Genomic DNA, 14,607 nt, shown 5'->3' on the forward strand with positions numbered 1-14,607 from the left:
CCATCTCCAGGGGATCTTCCTGATCCAGGGATTGAACCCAGGTCTCCTGCATTGCAGGCAGATTCTTTACCCTTTGAGTTACCAGGGAAGTGTTTCCAAAATGATGATAATCTTTTTCTCTGCATTTGTTACCTGAAAGTCCATAAAGAAGAACTTTCTCACATCAACTATTTGAGATTCAGTTTGTAACACAAAAGGCGGATGTTTGATTCTTTTATTAGTTTTCAAAATGTGATGATTTATTGGCATCCTCCAAAGGTGACCAATACCATTAAAAAAAAATCAACACACTCATTAATTTTTAAACTGGTAGATTTGTCTCATTTGCTGTTACCTTTAAATGCTAAAATTGTCTTCTCTCTATGGGGAACACCTTTAAATTGGCTCAAATTTTTTTGACACAACTCCTTTGATCTTTACTTTCTGGTACAACCAAAATATCCTAAATTTTCTTGTACATTTCTTGCCTTGTAGATTTAGCCCTTGAGTTCCAAGAGGAACCTAGGTTACTTTTAGTGGGAAATTACATTTAGAGATGAGTAGACAATAGGGGTGTCCATTGAGTTGATCATTATTCTAGGCCTTTTCAGTAGACAGGCTTTTTTTCTTTTTAACGGAAATGAAATGTATCATGAGTTCATGCCAATATTTCTAATTTCAAATTTAGTAATTCATACTGATGTTTCTAAATTCAAATATGGGATTGCAGTGTTTTTATACTTAATTTCTTTGATTTTTATATTTGTATTTCCTTTCCCCAATACTGAAAATCTTGGTTCCAAGGATTACATATGTGCTTTATACTAATATAGTTCAGAAATAACACTGTCAATATTACTGCCAATAAACATACTGAAAAAGCTTAACGTTTCTTTTATATTTTTCCCCTTGGAATAACATCTCAATAGGAATGCTTGGTGAAACACTCCAGTACTCTTGCTGGGAAATCCCATGGACAGAGAAGCCTGCTGGGCTTGGGCCTCAGTCCATGGGATCACAGAGTTGGACGCGACTGAGTGACTAAACAACAGGAATGTTTGGTAAATTTATTGCTTAAAAGTCAAGTCATTTCTTTACTGTCACACTTTAACTGCATAATGTGTTTTAGCCAGTATCTTCATTTAAGGAGGGAGGTGCCATTTCCTGTTGGAAAGAGGAATAGAGTTACACAGTGTTGAATGTTTTTCAAGTGATACTTTTTGTTTGTTTTGGGGGTTTTGTTCTTTCAGTCATGAGTTTGCAGTAAGAAGCCTTAAATCAAAGAGCAACACCAAAGTGGGCAGAGCAAGTCTGCAATACCTCCAGACTGAAACTGCTCACCTTCTCAGACGCGATTAGGCAACTGTATTCAGTACACATTTCCGCCCCAGTACACTATATATATGTATATACATACAGCTAATTATTGAGCAGCACTGGCGTGCCAAACCCACTTTGCATGCTGGGGTGATGACACTTCCCGTGCTCAAGGCTCACAGTCGGGTACTGGAGAGGAACGCACCCACAGTTTATTATTAAACAATGGCAGTAGGTGCCAAGCGGTGGGCATGAATGCGGTGTTATGGAAACCCCCACAGCCTCTCCCAGAGATGAACTGTCTGAGGGGCAGGTAGGCAGCTCCTGCGGACTCCGCCCACGTCAGGTGCAAGACTAACGCATCAGAGCTGGGAGGTCACAATTTCAAATTCTCTTCATGTCCCTGAGTAAGATGACTAGGGGACAAAGGGTGAAAAAGGATCAGCTCCAACGAGCGCGTCCTACAGGAAGCAATAACCTACCTGGGTCGGGGAGGGGCGTGAGAGGTAGAGCCGGACTAGCGAGGTAGGACCGCCGGCTAGCCAGGGTGGCCAAAGGGTGTGGAGCTCCGAAGAAGAAGCGCCCGGGCCGGACGATCGCCGAGCTGGAGACAGCGGAGCGTCGGCCCCGCCCACTGCAGGCAGGTTCCCTAGGCCCAAGGTGCGTTGCGTCACGACGCCTTCGTCTCTTTGATTGGCTCCTCCGGGGAGCCCCGCCCCCTCATCTGTAGCCGGGCCGGCTTCGGCGTCGCCGCCATCTTTGTTGATGTGTCAGCTCCGCGGCGGCTTGGGGCAGCCGCGGAGGAGGTAGTGTGCTGTTGGCCCTGTTCCCACCGCTGTCCCCACCGCCCCCGCACTTCCAGGTCTGCGGGGCCCCTCTATGAAGAAGTTGATCCTTGAGCGGTAGTTCCAGCGGCTTCTTTAGGGGTGTGGCCTGAGGCTTGGATCAGTGGGGTAAGTACCGTAAAGGGGCGCCTGGGGAGGACCGGGGAGCCACGGTGGCGGCGCGGCGGGCTTCCCACCTCCTGCGCCGTCCTGCACGTCCAGGGGCGGCTCCCCGGCCTGGCTTCTGGAGAGAGTTAGGTGAGCGCTGGAGGAAGGAGTTCCCTCCTCTCTGCCTCCCGGCCGTCAGTCCCGGGCCACCCGGGCAGGAGGCGGCGGAGGGGTCGCCGGGGGCCGCGCCGCCTGAGAGGTCCCTAGAGAGCGGCAGCACTTAGGCCGCCGACCGGGTCTCCCCGTGTGAACAGCAGCTAAGCCCCACTTGCTCGGCCACCGCTCACAGACTCAGTCGCCTCTTTCTCCTTTCCTCTCCAAGTTGACTGTGTTGGTTTTCATGTTTACTGTAGTTACTTTTTAAACCCTCTTCTAAACACTTCCATTACTGTGATTTTAAGTAATTTTAGAGACGATTCTTTGGGATCGTGGTTATGAGCGAAATCCTTCTTGGTATTTATATTGCCCCCCCCACCCCAGGACATCAAGGCATTTGATAAATCTTGGTTGCTAAGGATCAGATTTCAAATTTATGTGTCTGTCAAACCTGTAAAATGGTAAACCCCCTTCTACATGTCCCCTCGTAGCAATCTTGGGAAACAGTGCAGGTATAATTATTGATCGCCTGTTAATAATGGAAGAACTTTAGCTAATTTTTACATCTTGATTTTGTTTGGAGGAAAGAGGCCTGGATTTGAAACATCTGGATTATCTTCGACTTGATAATCTTGTTACCTCGGAGAATTATGTAGTATGGTAATACCGGGCAGCCCCAGGCATTTGGCAGTTTTCTCTGTGTGTACCTGTGTAATCTACCTTTCGTGCCTACCTTTTTAAATTTCTTCTAAAATGATAGGTTGGGAGTTTTTCTGAGGACAATATGTGGCAAATCAGTGAAAGTGTTTCAAGAGGTATGCTGGTAGTCGCTCAAAAACAAACAAAAAAACACACCAAAAAACTGTAAGTGTTTAGGTATGCTTGTTGTGGGTGTAGCCTTCCGTACTGCTAACTACACCTTCATATTTGCAGAGTGTGGGAAAGATTAAGGTGCGAGAGATGTTGATAGTAAAACCGACCATCTGCTTGTGTATCTTCTCTATTCAGCTACTTTCAAATTCTTTATCCATCATTGCACAAATAGAAAACAGTGATGATTGGCTTTTCCTTTTTCTCTTTTTTCCTTCCTTTTTGGTCCTTTCCTATTATTTTAAATTCAGTGGAAGATACTGAGTGATTCACCAACTTAGCAGTAAAAAAAATTAAAACCCCTTGTTACATTGTAATAGCCGGGCATGTTAAATCACTAAAGATTCTACCTGGAAATGCCTGGCTTGCATTTATATTGGTTTTATTCTTTTTAAGACCTTTTCTTATTCATAATACCTGCATATAAACTCAGAGGTTCCTTTTAAACAGTGGAGATTCCATAGAGTATCTTTGGTATTTCACAGTCTTGTTTATTGCTAACTGAAAAGGAGTGGTGGAACACAGTAACCGGCCTTTAACCTTTTAGTCCCTTCAACCATAAACTAAAGAGTTTTTCTTTGATGCTATTCAGTGACAGCGTAGCTAATGAGGATTGCTTAGTATATTCTCCTTAAAACCATCTATTTACAAATACATACTAACTTCCTAGAAGTCTACTCTTTAGAAGAGATGATAGGTTGATGCAGCCTTTATTTAGAGATTTAGAAAAATCATCTTTTCCTTTGAAGAATGACTAATAATCTGTACTAGTTTTTCAAATTCATCTAACAGTTTCACGTTAAAGACTCCTTAACCTGAAGTTATGTTTCTTTCACAAAGTTTAGATTTTTCTTTTACCTCTTAGCTCTAGTTTTAAATAATTAAAGCTGATTCTTGAATTTCTTACAAACATGTTACTGGGCTTACTGTGTTGGGAATATTATGTTCAGTGTCATTTCGGGGCAGCTTTGGGAGTTTCAGTTCAGTTCAGTTGCTCAGTCGTGTCCAACTCCTTGCGACCCCATGAACTGCGGCACCCCAGGCTTCCCTGTCCATCACTAACTACCGGAGCTTACTCAAACTCATGTCCATTGAGTCGGTGATGCCTTCCAACCATGTTGTCCTCTGTCGTCCCCTTCTCCCACCTTCAATCTTTCCCAGCATCAGGGTCTTTGCAAATGAGTAAGTTCTTTGCATCAGGTGGCCAAAGTATTGGAATTTCAGCTTCAGCATCCGTTCTTCCAATGAATATTCAGGACTGATTTCCTTTAGGATGGGAGCATAGATAATTTAAATTTGCAAGTAACCCTGTAATCTTATCATATTATTTCAGAAGCCACCTTTGAACTTTATTTCTCAGCTACTGAGATTTTAAAAATCTTATCTGGGCTAAGAAGTAAACAAAAGAAAAAGTACTGGCATGAAGGGGCAATAGATAGAAAGTACAAATCAGACCCAGCAAAGTATCAATTGGATTGTGAGTATAGTTGCCTGTCATTAAGAAACATGAACTATTCACATACTTCAGAGATGATCATGTCATAGCTAATGAATAATTTAATTTTTTTTATAAACTGCACTGTACCAAATTAACCAAGCGCAGGCCAAAGGTGGCTTCAAAATATAAACATTAACCAGAACTTGTTAATATAAGGCAGACTTAAAACTTATCTTTTTTTTGTTTATGATATTAGCTGGTTCCATTTTGAAAAGGAAACTGTAGGTCAATCCTGCCCTCCTGGTTTTTGGTTTGTTTTTTTTTTTAGATTTTTGTGGGGAAATTAGCTGAAAATACTTTCCATGTTTTTGTAGACTCCTTAAAGTTTGTTTAGTGAGCTCTATACAAGGAACTTCAAAATGAGATTTCTATGCTAATAACTTTTCTGATTTAAAAGTTACTGTAAGAGATATATAAAATTCCATGGATCTAAAATACCAAACTGATAATATGACATATAACTTGTAATGTGATATACGATGTGGCTACTTACCATCTTTTTCCTGAAGTCTTGATGGACCGTAATTTCTCTTGTTACCGTATCACAGGTTTTGGTACTATTTGTGGGGGTGAGTGTCCTGCTGCATCTATTGCCCTGAGTCTTTCCACCGTCTTTTTCTGTGTGTGTTACAGTATACATACTGTAAAATTCTGAATGCCCTGACCCCTGGGTGTAAAGCTAAACAAACCCCTACGGGGATAATTGACCTTGGCCTCATATGATACACTCTTTAAACTAACGGACAAAGAGCTAGTGATGTGTTTCACATAACGGAAACGCAGTGTATTCAAGTTGAATTTTACCCAAAAGCTCGTTTACAGTGTGACTACTTTACAAATAAATCTTCCTTTTGATAGAACTAGTCTAGAGTTCTTTGAAATAACCAGCTCAGGTTTTAATCTTTTAAGAGTAGTATTTGATTCGCCGTGTATAAACGACAGTGTCAGATATTTTCATTACGTGAAACGAAGTTTTTATGTCTCTTGTATGGGTTCTTTTCTGTTCATTATTCTGTGTTTTAAAACTTTATCCAGGAAAGTATTTATATTTTGTAGTTCATATCTATCAAAAGTCAGACACTTGGGGGTTGTGATCAGTTTATGTTGGACTGTGGATGATGATTTTGATTGCTTCTGATTTTAATTGCTTTATTAGAACATTATTAGAACTGATCAGAAAGAGAAGTTATCATTTTGTTTATTCTGCTTTCAAAGTGTATTTGGGGAATACAAAGACCCTTTGATGTACTTACTCTTTTTTCAAAGGACAGTAAACTATTATATTGAAAAACAGGAGTGCCATCACAAGCTCAACTTGCTTATCTTAATGGACATTACTTGAGAAGCTACAGCTGCTATTATTTGAGACTCAAATGGTACAATTTGTAAGTTTAAAATTTGTAGTTTGTTATAGATAACATTTATGCTGAACTGAGTCACATGTTTCTGTTGGAGTTAAACACTCGTATCTTATGTAGCTTCTCATGGAACACTGACTTTCCAGTTAAAATACTGTAAACAAAGAGTAAAAGATTTAACAGATTTTGTGTGTTAGTTCACTACACCAGAAGGTAAACTCCGGAAGAGATGTCTATTTTATTCACTGCTTTGTTCCCAACACATAGGACAATGCTGAACATAATATGTATTCAATACATATGTGGTGAATAAATGAGTTAACATCTAGTTTAGAAATGTATTTCTGGTTTGGCACTTTTGTATGAGGTTTGTATGTTTGATAATCTATTACCAGATGTCTGTGGATTTGAATTAGTTTGTATTTGCATTTATTGAATAAGCTTAAGTTCTTTTGTTTGTTTATACTGCTAATTAACTTTTTTTCCCTTATCAGAAAAAAGAGCTTTTAATCATCTTTAGGTGATGAATATAATATACTAAATAAATGTTACAACAATTAATGTAAAGGTATTACATTTCTTTAAGACAAACTTGATAGATTTTATGCTATCTATAAGAGAAACTTTCAAAACAAAGTGAAACAGGAATTAAAAAGCAAGTGGAATCCAGCAAATCCTTGGTGTGTATCTAAAAGCTGAAAGCAAGAACTAAGACTTGTGTGCCAGTGTTCACAACAGTGGACACTGGGTGGGAACAACCCAAGTGTCCATCAACAGATGAATGAATAAACACCATGTGGTATATAAATACAAAAGAATATTAGCCCTACTGTAAAAAGGAATGAAGTTCTGCTATATGCTACAACATGGATGGGGCTTGAATTCATTATGTTAATTGGAAGAAGCCAGACATGGAAGAACAAACACTGTGTGAGTCCATTTACATGCGTTTCCTAGAATAAACAGATTCATAGAGTCTGGAGGTAGGTTAGAGGCTGGCCAGGAGATTTGGCATTTGGTAGTGCCTTTAAGCTGGTTCCTGTGCCTCCATTATTCTTTGAAATACTTCCTTACTTTCAAGCATGACGATGTTCCAGGCTCATTTGTACTTTCCCTTTCTAAACCCTGGACATTTCTCCAAGGAGTCCTTGTTTCTTTCAGGGGAGGCTAGTATTAAATCAAGCTGTGAGTTCTAGGTGTGCTCATTGCTATAGGAGTGTTGCAGCTCCCACTGCCTTCACTGGAAGTAGGGAATCAGCCTGGCCTCTCCACAGTGGGGTCCCAATGGCTCTCGCTTGGTTGAATGTGCTAGAAAAGGGGGGACATACACCAAAGGAGCTTTTTTCTCAACTTCTCTCTATAAATGGAATAATTCTGACAAAAGCTTCCATTTGAGTCACCCCCCCACCCAGGAGAAGACTAAAACCTCCTAGATCACTGTTGGCTATTGACAATACCACTTACCTATCCTACACCCCTTAAGCTCCATCAGGGGTCTTACACTTGCCTTGCCTAAACTCTTTTCTAGTTGATGTTCACAGAGCTAAGGAACAGCAGGACCCAGGCCTCTTCCCAGAGGGAGTGGGAGGTGGGGCTATACTGCTAATTTCTGGCAAACAAGAAATAGTATTAAAAGTTGTTAAAAACAGAGTTTTTGTTTATAAGGTTCTTATATAGAAATAATTTTGTACAGTTGCTGATTCTATAAGAAATAAAATCTGTGGTGGATAATGATTGGCTTTAAGGCAAGTGAAGAGTGTTTCTTGACCAGTTGCCTACAGCTGATGAGCTCCAGTAAGAGCGAAACCACTTCTCACTCTGCTGAAACAGTTTTGAAGTGCGAATTGGTCCTGTAGTACTGTGTCAGAAACAGAAACAACCCTGGTGGGGGGAAAAAGCCCTTGAATTAAGAGGAATTTTGTGACTTGGCTAAATTTAAATATAGTGTCTTCCCCTAATGAGTAAGAATTGCTAAGAAGTCAGATAACCTGTGCTTTTTCTTACCTCAGCAATAGAGATTGTAATTAGCAATTGTAGTCACTATGTCTATATATGAGTGTGAAATTGATTTATACAAGCACTTCTTAATTAAAGCAATCTTATGTACAAATGTATAGTTTTGCATCCTACCCCTTTAATATACTCTTAGGCTACTCCATCATTGGTAGCTTTAATGATATCTGCTCCTTTACCCCCACCCCCAAGAAAAAGTTTGTACCGCAGCCAGATTGGCCTGCATCAGCATTGCCAGCTGGAGGCCCACAGGCGGACTCAGCTGACTGTTTTTTCCCCTGCTTAGTTGTGAACAGTCAAGCACATGATGGCGGCCCCTCCCTGCATCTTTCTTGTGTAGTTCCTTACTCTTGGTGATGGCTTTTTACATATAGACACACAAATCTTCTTTAATGCCTTTCCTTTTGCCCCCATCAGTATTCATTTGAACATTAAAAAACTGAGTTTGCAGACTAAGTGGTTATCAGATGCCAGTTTATATGGATACTTTTTCCAAAGATCATGGGCATATTTCTGAGAAACAATATAGAAAGTACTTGTCTTTTGACATTGAACTACGTTTGTGTTAGTCGCGTAGTCGTGTCCGACTCTTTGTGACCCCATGTATTGTAGCCTGCCGGGCTCCTCTGTCCATGGAATTCTCCAGGCAAGAATATTGGAGTGGGTTGCTATTTCCTTCTCCAGGGTATCTTCCTGACCCAGGGATTGAACCCAGGTCTCCTGCATTGCAGGCAGATTCTTGACTGTCTGAGCTACAGCCTTCTTTAATATGCAGAAGGATGATATGTAAAACAGAATCTAAGCTGAGGTATTTATAGGGACAGGTGTGTGTTTGTTCATTTATTACCTAGATGAATAACCAGCAGAATGAGACATTTTTATTGTTCTGTGCTGTCTTGCACACAGCAAGTCTTCATACAACCTGGTTTCCACCCTCTAAATGCCTTCAGCACCCCCAGCTCATTATGTAAACTCAGTTCCACCCTCACTGAGAACCATTGAACAGCGTTTGCGAGAATGACTGTAAATGTAGTAGAGAATGTATTTGTTGGATTTGTTTATCTATTTACTATTACTGTTATATTGCTTGAGATTTAAGAAGTTTGATTCAGTTCAGAGTGAGATTCCTCTTCCTTGTGAGTACAGAGATCATTTAAAAGGCTGTTGAGAAATGTCACAAGGAAGGCTATGACTGTGTACCTGATGAGTATAAATACAGTATGTTTTCATTTACATGAGAGGTTATTTTTTGTGCTTGCCATTAGGGAAAATTCGGAGGAGACATGACCTTAGAGTCTGTCCTTTAAGTATAATTAGGGTCTGGATAGGCTGAAGGGAGGCCTTGGTAGCTCAGCAATAAAAAATCTTCCTGCAATGCAGGAGAAGCGATTCAGTCCCTGGGTGGGAAAGATCCCCTGGAGAAGGAAGTAGCAACCGGCTCTAGAACTCTTGCTTGGGGAATCCCATGGACAAAGGAGCTTGGTGGGCTACAGTCCATGGGGTCACAAGAATTGGACACAACTTAGGGACTAAACTGCTGCCACTAGACTGAAGGGCAGACCAGTCTAGAAGAGAGCAAAGCCATGAAAATGTTAATGTGCACATTGTTTGGAGGAATCTAAAGTAGTCTGGGCAAGGGCTGGTAAGGTACTATAGTGAAGTACTAGGATTTTAAGATTGTGTTGAGAGAGAAGATTGGAAAAATAATACAGCTGTAACTCTGAGGTATAAACGTGAAATGCTCACATCCCCTCCACTTCCCTCTGAGGTACAGTCCTTTAATAATGTCTTGCTTTGGTGTCAAAACTCTTCTGCCACTTTTGATGACTAGAAAAAAACTTATTCCAGGAATTAAGACAGGTTTCACTTGCTTACAAAAGCAGGCAACAAAAACATGTTAATCATAAACTCTTTCTTCTCTGTGAAGAAATGTTGAAACTGTTAAGTTCCCAGCTGCTTGGATTAAAGAAGAGATGTAATTTGGCTCTAAAATTTGTCCCCTCTCCTTCTGCTTAACTAGCCCTTTTGGAGCTGGGGGAATACCAGCCAGTGGAGGCAGAGTTCGCACTATCTGAAACTTGGAAGAGGGAAGCAGTAGCTCTGCCTTTACTCTGATTCATCTGGTTGTGTTCGATGGTGATCTCTCTGGAGGTGGGGTGTGTGGTATTTTGGGGAGAAGGGGCCGTTTTGTAACTCCCTTGACCCTGTGCCATTGAGGACTCACTTTGTAGTGCAGCTCCTGTTCTCTGTGGCAGAGCCAACGTGGTGTACACTTAACGCCTTCTCTGGGTGGGATGACGCTTACCTGGTGCTGTCTCAGGTCATCCGCCCTTATATCAGCCTCCTTGCTCCTTGACTTGGAGTTTCAGGAAGGAGAACTGGAGGGAGGATGGAGTGAGACTGAGAAGCCAACAACTCAAATGTTCCAGGTAGGAAGTTATCAGGCCTGGGTTGAGTTGCAGGTAGGGGACAGTGACAGTGGAAATGAGGGTGTAACTGCAGGAAACATGAAATCAGTAAGAGAATATGAGGCTAAAGGAAAGAAAGAGTTAGACTAGGAAAAATGGTAGCAGTGACAGAAATAGAAGATTAGGGGTTCTCAATCTTGGAAGCTGCTGTTGTGATTCTAGATTTAGCCATTTTTTTAATTGACCCATTGGAAATGCCACTATTCATTTGAGATTATTATAGATATAGAGTGAAAACAAAGAGATAATTTGTTATCTATAATTCAAGAGCACAGGAACGAAAACAAAGTGGGCATCAACTATGAGTTTGTGGTTTCAGTAATCATATTGGATGAATTCTAGGAGGGAAAATAAAGTTGTGGACTGAACCCTGGGGAATGTGAAAGCTGGATAAGAAGATAACCATTGTTTGCATAATGCTTTTCTGTTGACAAAGCATGGCACGCAGACAAGAGCCATAGAGTTATCAAATGAAAGTTTCTTCTGGTCAATCTATGCTGGAGAGTCACAATGCCTTCATAGACTCATTCTCTTTTAAATAGATTCTTTATCTTTGTCCATTACATTTGGTCAGCTCTGAGTTCGACTTCAATAGATATCACATAACATTGACTAGTTGTGACTAGTTATGATGTTTGAAAGCACTTTTTAGATTGATTTCCAAATTAAGATTTCAAATTCAGCAGCAACACATTTGTAAGTTATATCTTAAAATTAATTATTTTGAGGAAGGTAGTGGCTTCCTTTCAAATGAGGAAGCCACATAATACTAATGTCCCTGTTTGAGAATTATTTTACTTTGTCCTTGATTTGTAATACACCTTACTCATAAGGCTTTTTATTAACTTACTGCATTTATTTATATTGCCTAAACCAAACCTTTATTGCTAGTGTGGACTTTGTCTTAGTTGTAACATACATGCAGCGAGATAATAATGATAATTTGTTTGGTTGTTTGGAAGTATGTTGTACAAGTAGGTAATTTATAGTGTTAAGGCTAATGTCTAATTACTTGATGCCAGGATATTTAACAGGCAGTTTCATCTTCTTTTCCTTTCTTAGAATTCTTCATTAAGATTGTTGGGATGTTCTGTATTTTTCTGTCTCAGGATAAGTTGAAGTTGACTAATTTTCAGAAAATAGCTAGCTTAGTAACCCTCATAAACAGCTTAAAAACTGTTTAAACAGCTTAAAAACTGTTAAACAGCTTAAAAACTTAAGCTAACATTGTTGAATTAGGTTTGTAAATGTTTCTTTAATGAGCGATGCAGTGCATGTGGGGTCCATTTGAGTTGTGCTGAACATTATGTGTTCTTGATGAGAATGTTTGGAAATCACTATGATACTTCTTGTATCCCAGCGTGAAACATGAATTCCTGTCAGGAATCCTTTACACCTTGACTTCTTTCAGCTCAGCTATATGTGTCTAGGCATGTAGGTAGCTGTGTTTTATTGTCTAGTTTTCCTTTTGCAGTAAATATCATTGTTAATGTACATTGTTTTATTACCTTGATTTGTAATTTCTTGCCTAGTGTTTTCATTGCTGTCTGATTTCTGCAATAGTTTGTTATGAGTTCTTTACATAGTCTTTTTTTCCCCTTGTGGAGCTGAAGGAATTCTATTAATAATTCTTGGGCACTAATCTCATTATTAGTTTCATTCTGTACCCAACATCTTATGAGGTCAAACTGCAGCTGAAGTGAAGTGATAGGATCGAAGGAGAAGAGAGTGAACCTGTGTGCTACCTGACCTGTGGTGACTCATTTGGATCAGCTGTTTTATTCTTTTTTTTTTTTCCCCTCCAAGGAAGGAATTTTTAAAGAATTAAAATGTGTAACCTTAGTTTTTCCACATCATGAAATGTATGCAACTATATATGGGGTCTTGGTTTTAAAAAACCTTTTTTAAAATGTGTGTTTTGACTTTCTTAGATGTAAAACGAAGATCAGGAACGGATTTGAAGTACACAGTGAATCGGTGCCAGTCAGCATGTCAGAGACAGAGCACATAGCCTCCATTTCCTCTGATCAAGATATTGAGAAAACATCGGAAACAAAGGAAGACTCATGCAACTCCTTTTCTGGTGATGAAAGCAGCAGCTTAGAAAATGAGTCCAAACTGTTGTCATTAAACTTTGATAAAACTTTATGTCAGCCTAATGAACACAGTAATCAAATTGAAACACAGGAAAATTATATTCCAGATCATGGTGGGGGTAAGGATTCCTGTGCTAAAACAGACACAGGCCCAGAAAATTCTGAACAAATAACTAGTTTTCCTGGTGGAGATTTTACACAGCAAGTTTTGAAAACAAGTGAAGCAGAACAAGCAGTGACACAAATATTGGCGGAATTAAGGTCATCTACATTTATAGAAGCAGGTAATCAAAAGACTTATTCAGAAAGTCCTTATGATACAGACTGCACCAAGAAACTTATTTCAAAAATAAAGAATGTTTCAACATCAGAGGATTTGTTGGAAGAAATAGAATCTGAGCTCTTATCTACTGAGTTTGCAAAAGATCACCGAGTACCAAATGGAATGAATAAGGGAGAAAATGCATTAATTATGTTTGAAAAGTGTGTGCAAGATAAGTATTTGCAACAGGAGCACACCATAAAAAAGTAAGTTTTTTATTCTTCCAGGTTATTTTTTTACATGAGGATTAAAGATTAAATTCTTTAAAGTATCATTTTATTTACTTTTATTTCCACAGTAGAGCCATGCACATAAGTAAAGTTACTGAGCAAATGTCAAGTTTGCCTAGTTAATATGTAACTTTTTTTTTAGGATGTGATATTTTCATTATTTTAGAAATAATAGGTAAATAGTGTTTTTATGAGTGTTATATATAATATACCTATGTTAAATATGTTAGCATATATAGAAATATATATATCTATAAAGGCACTGTTTTGAATATGATTCAAAATTTGTTTTACATAGAAGTCTTTATTATGTTAAGTTAAAGAAAATAAATATTTTATTAAAGTGTAAGTTCATTAAAGATCTAGAAATGTTTGTAAAGACAGCTCAAATTTTTCAGTTTTAAGAGAATGTAAAGCATTACATTGTCAGAACTAAGATAAATTCAAAAGGAATGAGATGTCATGAAATTAAAAAATTTTTCTTAAAATCCCCACTGTAAATTTATTGGTTTAAAAAATTAAAATTTAGAGAACAGAAGAATTGGTGTATTATCATTCAGTAAATAAGAATATAGTTAATTTTTGACTTTTCTTCAATTTGTGGAGTTAATTTCTATTTTAATAACTGTATTATCATTCAGTAAATAAGAATATAGTTAATTTTTGACTTCTCTTCAATTTGTGGAGTTAATTTCTATTTCTATTTTAATTAATTTCTAAATAATAATTTAATAGTTAATTTCTATTTCTATTTTAAATTTCATTTTATCTTTTCCTGGTGTTATAGCACCCCGTGTTTTTATTTTATATTTATATGTGTAAGTGGTGCGTATATTTAGATACTCTTATAACCCTTATAAAGGACAATAAAACTTGCTAGCCTTCATTAATATCGACTGATTCTCTTTTTTAAAAAGTGACACTTTAAAAGTTTTTTGGAATGGGAGGGGCATGTGTAGAGAAAGGGGAGGAGGCAATTGGTTTATCCAGTGAATTTTAATACCAGCATCCAGAGCCTTTTTTTCCTATTTTTCATTTTTAAATTGTGATAAAATACACATAACATTTGCCACCTTAACCATTTTTAAATGTGCAGTTTGGTAGTATTAAATATATTCACAGAGTATGCAACCAGCACCATAGCTTTTCATTTTACTGATTTGAAGCTCTCTATATCCATCAAACAACTCCCTATTTCCCCCGCCCTAGACCCTGGTGACCACCACTATTGTGCTTTCTGTTTCTAAGAGTTTGACTGCTCTTGATGCTTCAAGTAAATGAAATTGTACAGTATTTGCCTTTTTGTGACCGGCTTGTTTCACTTAGCGAATGTCCTCAAGGTTCATCCAAACTGTAGTATGTGATAGA

The 14,607-nt window shown here is 38.7% G+C and overlaps 1 protein-coding gene across 1 annotated transcript in view; it reads left to right on the forward strand.

Annotated features, from left to right (window-relative positions):
- The first annotated feature begins 2,040 nt into the window (after positions 1 to 2,040).
- The window catches only part of CCDC186 (coiled-coil domain containing 186), a 40,596-nt gene continuing 28,029 nt past the window's right edge, over positions 2,041 to 14,607 (forward strand). The window contains exons 1-2 of the mRNA XM_043475387.1: positions 2,041 to 2,249; positions 12,523 to 13,215. Coding sequence (XP_043331322.1) covers positions 12,581 to 13,215 — 635 coding nt within the window. The 5' untranslated portion in view covers positions 2,041 to 2,249; positions 12,523 to 12,580. The remainder of the gene's footprint in view (positions 2,250 to 12,522; positions 13,216 to 14,607) is intronic.

This window comes from Cervus canadensis, chromosome 8 (genome assembly GCF_019320065.1).
Source record: "Cervus canadensis isolate Bull #8, Minnesota chromosome 8, ASM1932006v1, whole genome shotgun sequence".
In the NCBI taxonomy this organism is placed as follows: Eukaryota; Metazoa; Chordata; class Mammalia; order Artiodactyla; family Cervidae; genus Cervus; species Cervus canadensis.